The sequence below is a fragment of the Homarus americanus genome, unplaced genomic scaffold (assembly GCF_018991925.1).
Source record: "Homarus americanus isolate GMGI-L3 unplaced genomic scaffold, GMGI_Hamer_2.0 scaffold36188, whole genome shotgun sequence".
In the NCBI taxonomy this organism is placed as follows: domain Eukaryota; kingdom Metazoa; phylum Arthropoda; class Malacostraca; order Decapoda; family Nephropidae; genus Homarus; species Homarus americanus.
In genome coordinates this window covers 1,083,421-1,103,662 of record NW_024718183.1, presented here as the reverse complement: position 1 = coordinate 1,103,662, position 20,242 = coordinate 1,083,421, and the positions used below count along the sequence as shown (strand labels likewise).

At 39.2% G+C, this 20,242-nt stretch overlaps 1 protein-coding gene across 2 annotated transcripts in view; it reads left to right on the top strand.

Annotated features, from left to right (window-relative positions):
• The window catches only part of LOC121859236 (probable ATP-dependent RNA helicase DDX27), a 93,063-nt gene that overhangs the window by 36,839 nt on the left and 35,982 nt on the right, over positions 1-20,242 (top strand). The window contains exons 2-3 of one of the 2 annotated variants that reach the window (XM_042355972.1): positions 3,363-3,538; positions 7,935-8,047. In XM_042355972.1, the coding sequence (XP_042211906.1) occupies positions 3,478-3,538; positions 7,935-8,047 (174 nt within the window). In that variant the 5' untranslated portion in view covers positions 3,363-3,477. Of the gene's footprint in view, positions 1-3,362; positions 3,539-7,928; positions 8,048-20,242 lie in introns of both variants that reach the window. The other variant, XM_042355971.1, reaches the window with a different exon arrangement.

Genomic DNA, 20,242 nt, shown 5'->3' with positions numbered 1-20,242 from the left:
GTAGTAGAAGAGATGGGTCGGCATACGGGGATGGAGGCTGGTTCCGAGGCAGAGGGCAGATTACTGGCCCTCAGGTGAATCACCATTACTAGGTGAATCATCATCACTGTCACTTACAGTTGTCAGGGCTTCCCTGACAAATCCCTCAAAGTCAACTTCACTGTCACTGGCTTGGGCTGGCTGTGGTGGGTTGCGGGTGAAGAAATCTGTTATGCTTTGCTGACGGCTGGCGTTGATGTTGTCGTGATACACCTTGATGTACGGCTCCATAGCCTGCACCAGCCGGTTATGGAAGACTTCATAGCGGTCATCGTCATTGTCGCGGGAAAGGAAGGACTTCATCTTCTCTGCACACTCCATGGCACCCTTAATATCACTATGACTTAAATTGTGTTCTTCGGAGACTGCCGCACCTTCTTCCTCCTCTTCACTGACGTGTTCTTCTTCCAACATCTCGTCGGCAGTCACTTCAGGATTTCTGATCACCTCCAGGATGTCGTCGTTGGTGGTCTCGGAGAAGCCTGGAACTGTAACAGTCTGCGCAGCTTCTCTGGCAAGGTCCACTGCTACTGCAACATTCTGAACCTCACCAGTCACAGATTGACTCCTCCTCTCACCTGGTATTCCATGCAACACATGTCTCCATGCGTGACGAATTGTAGCAATAGACAGCTGATCCCATGACTCCACCAAGATGTCCACAGCTTTCTTGATGTTAAATACTCTCCAGAATTGTTTGAAGAGTATTTTTTGCTGTTCTAACTGTTGTTCCTCATCTTCGTCGCTCTTGCTATCGGTGGTGGTGTCACTCAGGTTACGCAACTCTTCCCTGGTGTTGGTGTAGTCGTTCAGGAGCTGGAATTTTTTTGTTGAGAATGCAGCTTTCACATTGCAAATCAACTCCTGGTCCATGGGCTGTAATATAGACGTAGTGTTGGGAGGAAGGAAGACCACTTTTACGTTGGGGTGACGATCTAACAGTAGGGGCGAGTGTCCTGGTGCGTTGTCCAGCAGCAACAAAATATTAAATGGGACATTCTGTCGCTCACAGAATTTCTTTACATCGGGAACAAAACAGTCATCAAACCAGGAGAGGGACAGTGTAGAGAACATCCATGCCTTACGTGCTGTCAGCCAGTGGACATTTAGCTTGGTCATGTCCATGCTCTTGTAGGCGTGCGGCTTGCGGGCTGTGTGGATCACCGATAACTTGAGCTTACAGGTACCGGAGGCATTGGTGGTAAACAGGACGGTGATGCGTTCCTTCTGCATTTTCCGGCCCCGAATCCTGCTGGCATTCTTCACAACGAAGGACTTGGAAGGTAGTTTTTTCCAGAAAAGACCAGATTCGTCCATGTTAAACACCTGGTCGTCACTGTACTGTCCTTCCTCCATAATCTCACGTAAAAACGGAGGAAATTCCCGAGCCGCAGCACGATCAGCACTCGCTTCTTCACCACCAATGTTTATATTGGTGATCTTGTTCCGGATCTTAAACCTCTGTAACCACCCAGAGGAAGCATTAAAGGGTTTGGGCTCTGAAGTTCCCATCTTTCGTGCCACTGCCATGTACAGTTCACGTGCGTAGTCCTTCACAGAGCGCGTGTCGACCGCCATGTTCCGTCGCGCCTGACGCACCAAGTACCTCACAAGTAATTTTTCTGTCTTGAGAAGCACCTGGTTGTGAAAATACTTGATCATAGAAGCACCTGTAGACTTTGTGATCTTCATGTGCTCCTTTATCTTGGCTGAATCCTTCTTTATAGTCCGGATCGTAGATTCGTTCACGCCATGCTGGCGCGCCAAATCAACCTGCCTTGTTCCTTTCTCCAACTCTTGGATGATGCTATACTTCACCTCGTAGCTTAAGGAACGTCGTGTCTTCTTTGGTTTAGTGCCGCTGGGTCCAGGTAAGGAAAGGTTTCTCTCTGGGGGTGGTGGTCCGGCGGAAGCCATTTTACGGAACAATGGATGCGCGTTTACACGGAGTGGCCTGGAGGGATGAAACTGCCGCGGCTAGGTCAAGCGTCGTCTCTCCTCCCTCCCTCCCTCCCCCGGGTGGACACGTCATAATACTTTAAGCCAATTACAGCTAGCAGCAGAGGGGGGTAGGGAAGCATGGCCAATCACAGGTCTGATACGTCATATGACGTCAGTGATAACGCAACAAAGACACACACTGCGCAACCTTACCGCGCCGCTTGCCCAAGCGGAGGGAGGAGGAGGGAGGAGGAGGGAGAGGCAGGCAGGCGGGCGGGTGGGTGGCGTGTGGGGCAAATCTAAAAATAGCGTCGCGCCGGACACTCTCCGCGTAATGGGGTTCACGTACCGCGTAATGTGAGCACGTGAGGTTCTGGCAAGGCACCGCGTTAACGGTGAACCGCGGAATGCGGGACCGCGTAATGTGAGGGTTGACTGTATTATGGTGGTCCGGTATGCCCCGGTTAGGTTTTAACATGCCGGGGGCGAACACGGAACACATTTGTGTATGTGTCGTGAGAAGCAGGGCTACTTTATACACGTATGTTCTTTTTACGTGTTCAGCATAGAGTACAAGAATTCAGGAATATCCAAAAAAATTTTCAGCACACTACAGTGGATATTAATTTCTCCAGGAACACCTTTGCCAAATCAAGGTTTTTGAAAAACAAGGTTCGCAGGCACGGTTCATTATCTATGATTTTGCACACTTCACTAATTTTTCTTCTGTCCACTGAAATCTAACTGCAGCAACTTTATATTTGCACAGATGATGCACAAAGTTACTGTTGAAGACAAGCACTTGAAATGGGGAAAAATATTTTTATTTATTAAGTTATTTATGTTTTAATTGACCCGGTCTGGTTGGCCCCTGTGATCCGGATAATCCCCTTCGCCCGGGTTGATGCTAAACTGCTTGATTGTCGGAGTATTTGGGGAAAAAACTTCTGGGTAGGTTGGTAATCTTTAATTGCCTTGGGGAGTTGTAACCCTGCCCTGCCAGCTGAGATGGTGTTTTGAAGTCCTACATACAGTATAATCCCCAGTTCCCAAATCTCACGAAGGTCATCTAGCTGTAAACTTGCATCAGATCTGCCTGATGACAACTGGCTCTATGCCATCAGATATTCATGGCTAACCCATGCAACGTTGAGAAATGGCCATAAAACAGGGATGATGTTCGTAATTACCCATGAAAAACTCCAATCCAAAACACAAAGGCCAGACTCCCAAAATGTGCCTGTAGTTGTCCTGGTGCATGTAAATTTTTTGTGTTTTGGTGGTTGTGTGCAGGTGATCCAAGGGTATTAGGTGTAATGTTGAATGGGAAGTCATAGTCTCATAACCTTTCCTCTGACTTGTTTCTTTCTCCCCTGTCACAGTCCCAGATCTCCTGCTGTTGTGATTGTGAACTGAAGTGGAGCAGAACTCGCCAAGCCTGCAAGGAAGAAAAAATAGAAGAAAAAGAGGTTACTCTTGCAAGACAAGCCTGAAATAATGGAAGAACTTGAGGAAAAACAGTCCCATCCATTGTCAACCACCACTACAGCCGATGATGGTCAGTAAAACTCTTTTCTGGTTTTTTGTGTTGAGCTTCTATTCCACCTCTTTTCTTCATTTTGACCATCATTTACCTTCGTGGATAAATTGGTGTGTGGTTTATCTGGCCTAAGGAATTTTGCCTGGTTAAGATAATTTTGTTTGGTAGGTATATTTTGTCAGATGTTAAGAATAAGTTTTGTTCCATAGTGTCTAAAATCTGACCCAATTGTAAACTGGTGCAGCATGATTTGTATGAACATTTCTTGCAGTTGCCCTTAGCCAGTTGGCTTCTGCAATAATAGAGGAACTTTTGTGTGGGGTTGTTATTCCTACAGTATATGGTATTCCCCCCTTTTATAATAATAAATATAACAATCACCTTCCCTTCTCATTACTAGTCAGCCTGAAATGAGGGGAGCTTGTGCAATGGTTGCCCTCTAGGGGCAGTATATCAGTTTTAGAGTTGTCTGAGCAGTTAGGTACCCAGATTTCCATTTTTATTGTCTGCCATATTTATATTAAGTCAGTCCTTCCTTTTGAATTCAAATTCAAGCTGTATGACATGTGTGATCTTTGTTAAACCTGTCATGACAGCAACACTAGCTGTTCACAAGGTCAACATTTTGGAATCCTTCCTCTTTGTTATGTGCAGTTTAATTATGTTGGAGTCCTTATATAGCAAACTATTTTATTTTTAATTTGTAGTGGTCATTTTGTGTCATTACGGACTACTTTCTACGGCATATCACCCTGTCTCTGCTTGGTGCAGAGTCTCAGTGACTCGCCACCCTCCTCTCCCGCCCGCCTCCACTCCCACCCTCCTCCTCCGCTCCTGTCCATACTCCTCCCCTCCTGCCATCTGCCTCCTCTGCTTCACTACCCACCACACTCACTCTACCACCTCCACCCATCGATGAGTACCTATACAAACTTAGTATGCACTATTTTCTATAGAAATGGCAATGATTTTCTGTATACTATGTAATGTATTTCATGGGGCAAAGGGAGGCTGAGGAACGTAACTCCCGTATTTTATCTATTTCTAATGGGGAAAATTGATCCGCTTAATGTTGTTTCGTATAATGTCGCATTTTTAGGAAGGTAACCCCGACGTTAAGCAAGGACTTACTGTATAGTTAAATTGATTTAAATGGAAATAATTAGTTAAGTTCCAGATGCCAATAAAATAAACATTAAATTTTCCCAAATTGCCTTAATCCGGGGGGACCCCCCAAGTTCGCAGATTTTTATTTCGCGGTCCTCTATTACTCGCGGATGACACCCTGGATGTACCCAAGAATGTCTGTGGGTAGTTTTAAAGTTGCCAGCATTTTCGCTGCTGGGACAGGGAGCCATTTATTCTAGAGACAGTAATTTCATTTACCTGTATTGTAAATATGTGCACACACACACACACACACACACATCTGCAAATTTGGTAAGAAGCTTCTACACCATCCTCGACACCGGCTCCTACGTACTACCACCTGAGATCCCTAGTCCGAGAATTGCTGTTCGACACCACAACCGCATCCAGCCCATACGTGCACGAACTGATCGCTATAAGAACAGCCCAGTCCCAACCATTGTAAAAATTATCAATAACTTGTAATAAACCAGTGTATTCACTCCCAGTAAACACTACTCCTTGCACTGTCACTATGTTGAAATGAACTGTAGTTTGAGCTTTTCCCCATCTAGTTATTATATATCCTATTTGTGTCACTTATGTTACTTGTATATTATTTGTAATTCGAAACCCATTACCCAAATATGTAACTGTATATTTTCAGCCTTCTGGCTGCCAAGCTCTTTCAATAAACCGTTAATTATTATTATTATTATTATACACCATCCAGGTAAAAGAAATAATTGTCCTAAGGGCAAACACATAAAGGGAATATACATTTCTTTGTTCACAAGTAAAAATGTGCTCCCCCACCCCGTCCGCAAATGTTATTCATGGATGATTTGGAGATTTGCCGCCATTTTGAGAACCGAACCCCCGCGAATTCGGGGGGGGGGGGGGGCTGTAAACACTAAATATCATACATAAATCATCAGAAAATGCAGTTACACTTAGATACTGTATTGCACAAAAAGTAGTTCTATATTACATAAACAGCTCCTTTCCTTCACATAATCATCTTTTGAGTGACACCATTACATCAACATGGGGCTGGCTGGTCAGCTGTCTTCCTGTGGTGGAAAACAATGACTCAGTAACTCATATGGGGTGAGTGCAGGATTATTTTGTAGGGAAATTTATTACTGTGTTATACAGAATTTTTATTAACCTGGCATCAATGAATCTACCGGTAAATAATATGGAAATTATGGTGAAATTGTAAAGGGATTGTGGCTTGGGGAATTTACGATGAGTCCAGCCAGCCGTCTGCCCTACTTCTGTCATACAAAATTTATTCTTACTTTTCATTTATTCTTATTTTATAGTTTTATACAGTACAGTGAACCCTCGAAATCCTGTAAATCCAGATTTCAGAAGATTTGGGCCAAAAATTTGGGGGTTTTGGGCTAAGAAGCCTTCCTAAGAAGCATTCCCAAAACAGGGTGAAGGTAGTTTTAGGCTTAAAGTTTTTATCTTATAAAGTATCATAGACTAAACTTAGCAGAATATAACTTGCATTGCTGGAATCCTTGCAAAATATTGAATAATTTGAGTGTAAACATCATATAGTTTGCACAAGAGATAAAAATTTTAGTGAGTACTGTAATATGTTGCTCCAAATTATGGCTTTTTCACAGGAAAAAATCTGTATAACTACCCCCAGTGGTCAGGATAATATATGTTGTATTTTTGGTATTTTTTAAATCATTATTTATCAATTTTATACATTTAGTACGTTTGCCAGAAGATTTGGACAATCGGCTTTTTTGGACAGGTGGTCCCCCCTTTTAGTCCGGATCTTCAAGGGTTCACTGTGTTATATTTTCTTTATATCTAAGTAATGTTAGAACATTGAAATGATATTTATACAGTATTAGATTTTCTTTATTTCTAAGTCGCCTTAAAACATTGAAATGATACAGGTATACCCCGAAAACGATGCCCCCCCCCCCCAATAACCGCTAATTCATATAACTGACGATTACCTATAGAGGAAATACCCCGTAACTTTCGTTGATACCCCGGAGATCCAATGATTGGGAGAGGAGAGGCAGAGCTGTTTCAATTTGGCTGTTGGTGACATGGTATGAATTATTGCCACGACAGCTCTCTGCATGTTGCCTGTAACCCATCCCTGCCTTTGTGCTATTGTTTACACTTACCATGTGTCTCCGACTTAGTATTTATTTGTTATTTCCGACTTTGTGTGTTTTGCAATCATGCCTAAATGCCCCCAATGAGAGTTCCTCTTGCACTGCCCCTCTTAAGGGCAGCTTTAAGTGATGCGATAAGGCATAATAAGAGTGGTGGTGGACCAGCAAAGATTGGTAGATACTTGAACTTGCCACCTTAGATCGTTTCTACCATCCTCAACACCAGGGGCGGATCCAGGAATATCAAAGGGGAGGGGGGTCCAAGAAGTTGTGGGTAGGGGAACATGGCGAGCATAGTGAACCCACTATTCTGAGGTCAATAGTAATTATTTTTTACTATACAAAAATGCCTGAGTACAATACTACTGCATTAAGGAAGAAGTATTGGAATTTTTTGATGAAAGGGGGGGTCTGGACCCCCAGGACTCCCCCTACTGTAGATCTGCCCCTGAACTCAGGTAAATAAGTCTCAATTTATGCTTTCCATTGCTTATTTAAGGCTTATTATGCTTGCTTTATATGTCTGTTTATTTTCTTGCTTGACAGTGTTCACGACAAAGATATATCAAGGGTAGATGGGAGTTTTTGGAGGATGGTTGGTTCCTAACCCCCTGAATTTGTTATATTCTTTGAGGATTAATTGGTTTCATAACTTTTGATTTACTAATGAACATATTTTCCTGGTCCCTATATGTGTTGGTTATCAGGGTATGCCTGTATTTCCACAACTTTTATGGTTTCCTATGTAAATAAACACTGTAATAGTTGGCACTTAGCCACAAATTATGAAATTTAAACTGCAAAATTGAAAAAAAAAAGTAGTAATATAGGTACCCATGAATTAAGAACATGAATTTGTATTTAGCGAATTATTGGAACTCCGCTGTAACATTCTCATTCATTAGATTTCATTTGATTTGTTTATATATGGCCTGGGTTTGTATTGTTGGGTTTTTACCTAAAAGATCATTTGAAACGGGAGTTATTAATAGGAAGCTTTAGATTATATTCATTATGGTTAATTCTTTTCTCGACAGGGAAAAAGTCTGTGATAGTCAAAATACAACAGTATAGGATATTTGACAGATCTGTTCTTAGAATATGATGATATTAATATTTTGTAGAAACAGATGAAGTAATCGGTAAAAGGAAGAAGTTGGACTCGGAGTTGGGCCCCGGTACAATCGAGTCTGAAGATGAAATAGAGAACTTTTCAGACTCAGGACATGACAGTGACGATGAGGTATGTTAAAAGTTGTTAATTTTCTCATTTGCATAATGCTGAGTGTGATTCTTAGGGTGACAATTCAGTTGTGACTGCTCATGATTATTTGCAAACTTTAGGATTTCAGGTTACCTGATTTAAATAAGCCATTTGTAGACAGCATAACTGTTTGAGTATGGTATACCCTGTACTGTCTTGTGTAAATTATGCTCACTTCATATGAGGGTGATCATCTTTATAAAGCTAGAAGATTTAGTTCTGGTAATCTTTTAACACAGAAAAAGATATGAGATTAAATTCACAATACAGTGAAACCTCTAAAATTCGAACCTCAAAAATTCGGATACAGTTGTACCCCACTTAACGCGGTCAATTGAACCCAGAGGGTCCCGCGTTAAGTGAAATCCGCGTTAAGTGAACAACAGAACATATGGGATTAATTCCAATAGAAACCGGCCTGACCCCCAAAACTCCACTTTTTGAAGGCACATACCTATGTTGTAGTAAAAATAACATCTTAATTTTATGATGGTACATGCACACAATTAATACTTAAGAGAAATAGAGAAATACAGTCGCCAAGTTAATGTCCATTCAAATAATGGACTCAACTCCCTCCCCCTCTTCTCACACTACACTCACTGGCTCTTCCCTCTCAGAGAAATTTTGGGGGAAAACCACTAAATTTTAATAAATAATACCTCAAACTAAAGTTAGGATAATACAATTGACATTGCTGGATTCCTTGTAAGACCAGGAATATTTTGAATATAAATGTCATATATTTTGCACAAAAGATAACATAGTTACCTAGAGAAAAAATTTTATCTAAAAATTGTATGTTTAATGCAAAATATATGATGTTTATATTCAAAATGATCACCAAATTATAAGAATTCCAACAATGTAAATTATATTCTGACCGGGTAATTTGTATGAATTTTATGAGCTAAAACAAATATCTTCAGTTAATAAAAAAAAAAATAATCTTCACGACACTATCTGTCAATCAAAGTACCCCACCTTGCCTCCCCCCTCTTCCAACCGCGCGGTCAGTCCCAACCCTCCCCCCCACCCCCCACCAATCCTCCCTTCCAGAGTTTTTAACATTTAGTATTAAATAATACCTCAGATTAAAGTTAGGATAATATAATTGACATTGCTGGATTCCTTGTAAGACCAGGAATATTTTGAATATAAATGTCATATATTTTGCACAAAAGATAACATAGTTACCTAGAGAAAAATTTTTATCTAAAAATTGTATGTTTAATGCAAAATATATGATGTTTATATTCAAAATGATCACCAAATTATAAGAATTCCAGCAATGTAAATTATATTCTGACCGGGTAATTTGTATGAATTTTATGAGCTAAAACAAATATCTTCAGTTAATAAAAAAAAATAATAATTCTTCACAGGGTAACAGATGGTCGGTCGGTCCCTCCCTCCCCCCCACCCCCCACCAACCGTCCCAAGGAGATGTGTGGGATAACCACTAAATTTTAATAAATAATACCTCAAACTAAAGTTAGGATAATATAATTGACATTGCTGGATTCCTTGTTAGACCAGGAATATTTTGAATATAAATGTCATATATTTTGCACAAAAGATAACATAGTTACTCTGAGAAAAATTTTTATCTAAAATTTGTATGTCTAATGCAAAATATACGATGTTTATATTCAAAATGATCAAATTATAAGAATTCCAGCAATGTAAATTATATTCTGGCCTGGTAATTTGTATGAATTTTATGAGCTAAAACAGGCAGTCAGGCAGGGTGGCGGGTGGGGCAAATCTAAAAATAGCGTCTCGAGCCGGACACTCACCTGGTATATGTGGAAAAAATCCGTGTTAAGTGAAAGTTCAGCTCTGGCGAGGCACCGCGTATATGATAAAACGCGTTAAGTGAAACCGCGTTAGGCGGGGTAATACTGTACATTTAAAATTCTAATAGCATCTGATTAAAAATAAGTGCCAAAATTTTAGGTTTCAAATTTGAAAATATCGCCATAATAATTCAAGCTTTCAAATGCGATCATAATGCTGAGCACAATAAGCGCAACCGGGTTCCAAGAGATGCTAGGTCACGCATTGTTTACCCCTCCGTGTCTCCTGGTGGTCGTCTCACAAGTGCTCCGTGGTTAACTTTATTAATATTCAACTTTCACACTTATAATGGCACTGTAGCTATAATGTTCTAAATATATTAGAATAAATGTTGTTGAATATAAATACAGTAATACTTTTAATTTTTTATACCTATTGCTTATTGACAGTTTTTAGATGTGTAAATAATTTTTGTAGCATGTTTTGATGCAACAATTTGCTCTGGTGCTTCCTTACATCTAAAATTTGAATTTTTCTAAAATTAGTATACAGTGGTCCCTCGGTTAACGAGTTACCTTCCATAAGATTCTTAACTTCGTTTAACGAGCAATCCCTCGATTAACGAGTTTCTTACGAGCCGACCTGAACATGTTTTCGCTTGCATTTGGCGGTCCACCAGCTGTAGTATTAGTCTGCCAATACAGTAATCGGTTCTAGGGCTTAAATTCCTTACCATTTTAGCAAATATCAAGAAGTTTATACTATTCAATAATTTTAAAAGTTTAATATTATATTTTTTAGTCATTTTAACAATTATTGAATATAATTGAAAGTAATGAAACTAGTTTTATGCACGCCATCCAGCCTCTCAACACACCATACAGGCGTCAGTCTTTGTGTCTTTTCAGTGGAGGTAACATCTTGCTTGAGACTCTTCAACTAAATGCTTTTTTCTGTGTTTGCAAGCAAATTATTGGTCATTTTGAAATTTATTTTACATATTGACAATATATAATGCAGTGCAGTGTTGATTTAAAGAAAATAATCTTGAATTACACCAAGAGAACTAAAATTTTATGAGTGAAATGGCTCCATGGGGTGACTTCTCTTCCACCCCAATGCCTTCTCTTCCCTTCTCCTCCACCCCCATTCTAATTCCCATCATCATCATCCAGGAGCCTTCTACATACACACCTCAAAGTAAGTGCACTTTTCTACATTTTTTGTTGAATTTAGGCAATTTTCGGTGAGCTGGAACCAATTACCCAAAAACCCATTGAAACAATGGTTTCGGTTAACGAGTTTTTCGGTTAACGAGCAACCTTCTGGAATGGATTGTGCTCATTAACCGAGGGACCACTGTACTTCATGGGCCCATGCAATTCAAATTTTTGAGGTTGCACTGTATTATTGGTAGAGTTAAGTTTGATTGATGTAATTCTTTCTTTTGTCATTTGGTCTTGTTAAAATGTTTAAGGTTTTCAAAGATTTTAATAAAATTTCTAACAAAAAGAGAATTTAACTTCGTGAATTTGCAGACACTGTACTTTGTCTGAGTTTTGGGCTTTTAATCTTTTTTAATATTACAGTTTTATTTGTTATCTTTAGTTTTGAATTCGGCTCTTAAATTATGTGGCTTTTGTAACACTCTCACTATTGGGGAGTCAGTCTTCTTTATGTCACCCAGAACATGATTTTAATTATACAGTATACCCTGTACTCATAAGAAGGGGTTATTTCCTTGCTGTCAGGTTCCTCCCCCTTTCCACCACTAACAGAATCCTCTGTGTCAAATAGAATTTACTCCTGAAATACATGAGTGTTTGCCTTTTGAAGAGATAGTCACCAAAATGTGATGATTAAAAGAGACATTGTATATACAGTACATGAATCATAAATAGTTATCATGTAGTGAGAGCCTTACTGGTGATGATAGTGTGAAAATTACAAGTGTAACCGAGTTATTTATAATACTGTATTTTTGCTACAGTAAGTCCTCGCTTAACGTCGAGGTTACGTTCCTGAAAATGCGACGTTATACGAAACAACGTTAAGTGGATCAATTTTCCCCGTAATAAATAGATAAGATACGGGAGTTACGTTCCTGAGCCTCCCTTTGCCCCATGAAATACATTATATATTCAGAAAATCAATGACATTTTTATAGAAAATAGTAAATACAGTTGTACCCCACTTAACGCGGTCAATTGAACCCAGAGGGTCCCGCGTTAAGTGAAATCCGCTTTAAGTGAACAACAGAACATATGGGATTAATTCCAATAGAAACCGGCCCGACCCCCAAACTCCACTTTTTGAAGGCACATACCTATGTTGTAGTAAAAATAACATCTTAATTTTATGATGGTACATGCACACAATTAATACTTAAGAGAAATACAGTCGCCAAGTTAATGTCCATTCAAATAATGGACTCAACTCCCTCCCCCTCTCACACTACACTCGCTGGCTCTTCCCTCTCAGAGAAATTTTTGGGGGAAAACCACTAAATTTTAATAAATAATACCTCAAACTAAAGTTAGGATAATACAATTGACATTGCTGGATTCCTTGTAAGACCAGGAATATTTTGAATATAAATGTCATATATTTTGCACAAAAGATAAAATAGTTACCTAGAGAAAAATTTTTATCTAAAATTTGTATGTTTAATGAAAAATATATGATGTTTATATTCAAAATGATCACCAAATTATAAGAATTCCAGCAATGTAAATTATATTCTGACCGGGTAATTTGTATGAATTTTATGAGCGAAAACAAATATCTTCAGTTAATAAAAAAAAAAATAATCTTCACAACACTATCTGTCAATCAAAGTACCACACCTTGCCTCCCCCCCTCTTCCAACCGCGCGGTCAGTCCCAACCCTCCCCCCCACCCCCCACCAATCCTCCCTTCCAGGGTTTTTAACATTTAGTATTAAATAATACCTCAGATTAAAGTTAGGATAATATAATTGACATTGCTGGATTCCTTGTAAGACCAGGAATATTTTGAATATAAATGTCATATATTTTGCACAAAAGATAACATAGTTAATTTGAGAAAAATTTTTATCTAAAATTTGTATGTCTAATGCAAAAATATGATGTTTATATTCAAAATGATCATCAAATTATAAGAATTCCAGCAATGTAAATTATATTCAGACCGGATAATTTGTATGAATTTTATGAGCTAAAACAAATATCTTCAGTTAATAAAAAAAAAAAGAATTCTTCACTGGGTAACAGATGGTCGGTCGGTCCCTCCCTCCCCCCCCACCCCCCACCAACCGTCCCAAGGAGATGTGTGGGATAACCACTAAATTTTAATAAATAATACCTCAAACTAAAGTTAGGAAAATATAATTGACATTGCTGGATTCCTTGTAAGACCAGGAATATTTTGAATATAAATGTCATATATTTTGCACAAAAGATAACATAGTTAATTTGAGAAAAATTTTTATCTAAAATTTGTATGTCTAATGCAAAAATATGATGTTTATATTCAAAATGATCACCAAATTATAAGAATTCCATCAATGTAAATTATATTCTGGCCGGGTAATTTGTATGAATTTTATGAGCTAAAACAGGCAGTCAGGCAGGGTGGGGCAAATCTAAAAATAGCGTCTGGAGCCGGACACTCACCGCGTATATGTGGAAAAAATCCGTGTTAAGTGAAAGTTCAGCTCTGGCGAGGCACCGCGTATATGATAAAACGCGTTAAGTGAAACTGCGTTAAGTGAAACCGCGTTAGGCGGGGTAATACTGTATATATACAGTGGTCCCTCGGTTAACAAATACAATTCGTTCCAGAAAGTCATTCGTTAACCAAAAATTTCGCTAACCGAAACCATTGTTTCAATGGTTTTTTGGGTAATTGGTTCCAGCTCACCGAAAATTACATACAAACTATAAATAAATACAGTAAAGTACACTTATTTTGAGGTGTGCATGTAGAAGGCTCCTGGTTGATGATGATGATGATGGGAATTAGAAGTGGGGGTGGAGGAGAAGGGAGAAGAGAAGGAAGTGGGGGTGGAAGAGAATTCACCTCATGCTTCATGCTGCCATTTCACCCATAAAATTTTAAGTTTACTTGGTGTAATTCAAGTTATTTTCTTTAAATCAACACTGCACTGCACTATATATTGTCAATATGTAAAATAAATTTCAGAATGACCAATAATTGTACTGTAAAAATGTAAAATTAGTTTATGTTCAAGAGAGTCTCAAGCAAGATGCTTCCTCCACTGAGCAGAGACACAAAGTGACGCCATTCTGGGTGAGTCAAGTGGCTGTTTGGCGCGCTGAAAACTAGTTCCCTGTACAGTACTTCATTTATGTTAAATAATTGCTAAAATGACTAAAAAATTTAATACAAGACTTGGAAAATTGTTGAATAGTACACCCTTCTTGCTATTTACTCAAATGGTATCTAATTTAAGCCCTAAAACCGATTACTGTATAGGCGGACTAATACTACAGCTGGTGAGCAGGCGAAAACATGTTGGGAAAAATTCGTAAGGAATTCGTTAACCGAATTTTTTTCGTTAACCGAATTGAATATTCTTATGGAAAGGTAATTCGTTAACCGAAATTTCGTTAACCGAGGCGTTCGTTAACCGAGGGATCACGGTATCAAGTTTTCAGTATTCTCTGATACAGGTTGTACCTCACTAATCCGGCATTCTGTGGTCCGGAAACTCCCGTGGTCCGGAACGATTTTAGTTTGTCCAATAGGTAGATAAGCAGCTTTTTTTTTTTTTTTTTTTTTTTTTACTTTACTTACTTACCTGAATTATTATTATTATTATTACTGGAGTATTGCATTTTCGCCCCTCAGGCTCTAATGTGGGTCAGTGACCTCTGCCCGGGTGGGCTAATCCCCATAAAAAAAAAAATAGCCGCGGGAAATTAAGGTTTGTTTACATCCGGCAGTTCGGCTCTCTCTCTCTCTCTCTCTGTCTATACAGTACAGAGTACAACATTTAACCCTTCAATATATATGAACAGTAAATAAGTGTTGTTTTCATATTCTTATGTAGAGTAATGACGATATGTTTTTACATGTGCTCACTTATGTACGCGCAGTCTCACTTTTTTCTTTAACATTAATAGTTAGCTACTTATATTGTTCCATTTATTAACATTAAATAACATTACTTCAAACAACCATATTAATTTTTACATTAATTTTACTACAGCTACAACCAGGGTCTTATTTTCTTGTTTTATATGTAGAACCAATCAGTCACTGGTTTTGTTATTAACGAAAACAATGCTGTCTCATTTCCTCGTGTGTTTTAATATTCTACGTATTATTAATGAATTGTATTGCTCATTTTGCACACATAAACATTAATTCAATAAAAAAGACATTCAATAATAAACAATAATGAATCTTTGGTACATAAGAGAAATGACGCTGTTTACACGATTGTGCACGTCGTCTGAACGTTGGCGAGCCGTTCGAACCCGTTGAAATTCGAGTTTCCGCCGTCAAAATTTTAAATTATATAGTGTTTTTTTGGTGTCCAAATAAAAAACGGTGAATTAAAAACTCGCGAAATTTGAGAAGCTACTGTACGACATTTAACCCTTCAATGTGTCTTCAAAGAGACCACGAAGCAGTGAAAGTGGTGCTAACTTAGCACAAGTCACTATCTGTCCAGGAAAAGGGTGAATTTCCATGGTCCGGAAATTTCCATGGTCCGGCTCCGGTCAGGTCCCGAGGTTGCCAGACTAGAGAGGTACAACCTGTATCATGTTTCTTTATATGTGGCATTAGTAAAACTAATGCTAACCAGACATATATTTCCTGAGGTGTCATGTCATACCACTTCTGCACATGTGGACTCAGTGACACCATGTGTACTGTTATACCTTTCATGGAAATCATTTGTTTCTTTCACAATCATATTTACTTATATCTATGGTCAAGAACTGTAAAAATATAATTGACATATTCACTGTCTTCTGGAAGCCGATAATTCTGACAGAGGCCTGGTTTCGATGGATCAAAGTCGGGAATGTTTGGCACAAAATCTCTCCCATTTCTCCAAACAAAGGCAAAATTTGTACTGTCCTGGGGTATAGTAGTAGCTGGTGGTGAATCAGAGTCACTTACATGGGTACTATCTATCAGAGTCACTTTCCTGGGTATTGGTGCGTTGTCTTGTGTAGAGCGGCTTTGCCAAGTTTCATCCTCCTCCACTGTCACCACCAGCATCTTCCAATTCTTCCATCCTTCCCAACTCAAAATCAATTTCTTCAGTAGAAAGGCTTTTCTTTCTTCTAAATATTTTTCCGTGATGGCCTGGGCTCTGCCGACAGTGGTAACACTGCTGCGCTCTCTCTGCTATGCTCCCTATTGGTTCCCACAAGGGGGAGGAGCAGAAGTTGTATCCTCTTCCTCCATGACCTGGGACATTTGAAAGATGCCTCGTTGTCATATGACCACACCCGGTTGTTATCCTTGGATCATCATCTGACAACAACCATCGTTTCAGGGTTAATAAAAAACTTGTACGCATGGCAACGGCCAGTCTCCCCTCCCTTGTCAAGTGTCATCTTGTATCTCTTGCCTATTAGCTCTCGTTAGGTCTATATAAAATCTGATTAGACCACTGTACAGTATATACCCCCATTAAGACAATACAGTACAGTATATAAATAAGGTAATATATTTGATATAAAAATATTTTTAAAGGAACTGTCATTATACATTGCATATATGGAGATATGTTCCGGATGATGTATGTGAATGGTATAGGTATTAATAAACACATATTATTACACTACCTATCTTTATTAATTAGTGAGTAACAAATAAACAATATTGTATCATGAATGACAGTCGTTTGAAGAACGAGTGTGAGACGCAGTGCGTGGGTGTAAGGGTGGGCTGGTGGAAGGGAGTGGATATCATACAGTTTTACTCTGGCTAAAGCTAATTGGTCTCTGCATCACTGAAATTATGATTTAGGTAGTGATAATAGAGGTAGTGGTGGCAGTGAGGGAGTTTGTGGTAAATGGTGAGGTGATGCGTCTATCAGTTTCTTTGCAACACTGTGCCTGTAGCACTGCCAGATGAAAGTGAACAGCTGATCTACCCACAAAATTGAGTGTAAATACAATGTAAATGAACAACGTTGTATCCCTTCATCATTATGTTACATAACATTTTAAAATATGGAGCGAGAAAGGTGTGGGGGTGATTAGAAAGGTGGAGTTGAAAGGAGTGTTGCCAAAACTCTCCTCAACAGCTGATCTTTAACACACCACCATGCAGTCATGCATTTGTCTATCAGTTAACCACACATAAATTTATGTCATACAATAAGATCTATACTTAATATAATATTATAAAGCAAAGGACTAAACCAGCAACACATCACAACACAGCAGTCATCACCTTCACTCTGGATGTGTTTCTGTTAATTCTCGTGTTGGGGGTGTATGGGTGGTGTTCAGAGCATGCAGTACGGCACGGTATGATTGATTTATTGTAATTCATACCAAAGGAAAAATACCGTACCGTAATTTTGTAATGTACCTCGGATATACCTTCGTACCGTACTGGTACGATAAATTATCGTACCGTAATTTTGTACCTGATTTCGTACCCCCCCAAACAAAATGTAGCTCATTTTAAGGTAAAACAAAACAAGAATAATTATGTTATTAATTTTAGTATTTTGTTCTTAACATAATAATATTTAATAATCTAACATATTGATACTAAATTACACATTTTACTTCATTTTCTGTCCCGAGCCCACAAAGACTCATGAGTGAGAATGTGTGTGTGTACCGGTAATAATAATAATAATAATAATAATAATAGTAATAATATAATAATAATAATAATAATTGACGGTTTTGTGAAAGAGCATGGCAGCAGGAAGGCTGAAAATATACAGTTACATAATTGGGGAATGGGTCTCATGATTTACAAATAATATACAAGTAACATAGTGATACAAATATGATATATAATAATTAGGTGGGGAGAAGCTCAAACTACAGGGCATTTCAACATAGTGACAGTGCAAAAAGTAAGATTGGCTGGGAGTGAATACACTGGTTGATTACAAGTTATTGATAATTTTTACAATGGTTTGGACTGGGCTGCTCTTACAGTGATTAGTTCATGCTCGTATGGGCTGGATGTGGTTGTGGTGTCGAATAGCAATTCTCGGACGAGGGATCTCGGGGGGGTAGTAGGAGCCGGTGTCAATGATGGTCAGAAGTTTCTCACCAAATTTGCAGATTAGGTCGTGGTAATGGTCAGAAAGAGCTGAGAGGGTCAGTGTGTTGAGCGCTTCTTGATATGTGGAGTAGGAGGAAGGGGAGAGAATAATCTTGCATGCCCTCTTTTGCACCTTTTCTAGGTGTGTAATAATAAAAATAATAATAAATAATAATAATTAACGGTTTATTGAAAGAGCATGGCAGCCGGAAGGCTGAAAATATACAATTACATAATTGGGGAATGGGTCTCTTGATTTACAAATAGTATTCAAGTAACATAGTGATGCAAATATGATATATAATAATTAGGTGTTGATAATTTTTACAATGGTTGGGACTGGGCTGTTCTTATAGCAATCAGTTAGTGCTCTATGGGCTGGATGCAGTTGGGCAGGTGTGTGGCCACGTGGCCAGGACAGTAGCTTGGGGCAATGCAGGTATGCTCCATCCTTCAGGTTAGGTCAGGTGAAGCCGTGAGGTCAGGTCAGGTTAGGTCAGATCCAGCCACACTCAGTATTTCACTGCTGTGTTTTTGTGCTTTTCCTTGGAGTGCACTCAGGGCCAGCGCCAGCCTATTTGGCACCCTTAGCAGGACTGCAGCTGGCGCCCCCACCCTCCTCCCACTTCACGATTGGGTTTGCCCACAAAGTAATCAAGGTACCATATTGAAGAAACTGTTTACCTTACACTGATCTATTTTAATTTGCTAATACGTACATTAATTAGCAAATCCTCTTAAACTGTGGAATATCCAAAGAAAAGCACAATACAAGCTACATAAAATAATGGCATGAAAAGTGACTGTAAAAAACACTCAAAATCAAATTACCATTGTATTTAAACAATAAGCAATTCAATTAACATATGTCATGACATTCTGGATTCCGCTGTTTTCTCCTCTTCGCTACGTGCCTGCTTATAACAGTTATAACTTGACTCTTCTTGACTTCCTGGAAGCGAATTCGTCGATTACATCGTCATACGATAACTCCCTAGACACTGCATGGTTCACACTGATGATGGCCAGCCCACTTAGACGTTCCTGCCCCATTGTGGATCGCAAATAAGTTTTTATCAGTTTTAACTTGGAAAAGCTCCACTCTGCTGCCGACACCGTTACAAGGAGAGTTGCACAGATCCGCAGAGCTACCCACAAGTTCGGGAATACTTCAGTAAGTTTCTTCTCATGCAGGAAAGTGAGAAAATCCATTGATGTCATTCTCTTGGAAGGCAAATCTGGGACACTCTGCAGCTCCATGGCCAGTTCCCTTCCATCAATGTCTGAGTGTCCCTCATGAGTAAGCGTGTTGCTGAGGGTTTGGCAGTAATCGACGATGTCTTTATCAGACATGTCCGTGAACCCTAACAATACCTTGAACTTTTCATTCACCTCGCCCAAGGTCTTGAACCTCTCATTAAGAGAGGAAATCGCAGTGTCCACTACCACATTGAAAAATGTAGTCTCCATCCTCTTGAGTGCATCGCAGACAGGTTCGTCTGCACACTCATAGCTAAAGTGGCATTTTTTTTTATCTTAGTCTCTTCTGTTTCAGCACGGTGTCTATGTTCATCGCTTCACAGATTTCTTTAGCAATAGTTAGTACATCAGCAAAACCTGTATTACTGTAGCTGACAATATTATCTCTAGTCTTCTTAAGCAGATCTACAGCCACGCCGAGCTGCATCGTAGTCGACTGCATTAGTTTGCTCACGTGCTGAATTTTGCTGAGTATATCATACCACACAACTGAGCAAATGACAAAACGGTATGACCCTACTTCCTCTGCCAACGATTAAGCCTCAACTTTGATGACAGGGTCAGTTGCAGAATCTTTGAGCTCCAAAAGCGCTTCTCTGATTTGCGCAGGTTGATATCTAATTGCCTCCACACCTTTTACTCGGCTTTCCCATCTGACGTCTGACCACGATTTCAGAGTAATATTGACATGTTTTAAAAGAACTTGCCACCTCTGAGGGGAGACTGAAAACAATGTGAATACTTTCGTTAAATATCAGAAGTAACGAGTTGCATCTAGGGAGCTCTTGGCAGCGTCAGCTAATATAAATTTCAAATTATGGGCACCACACGGGACAAATAAGGCCCGAGAAT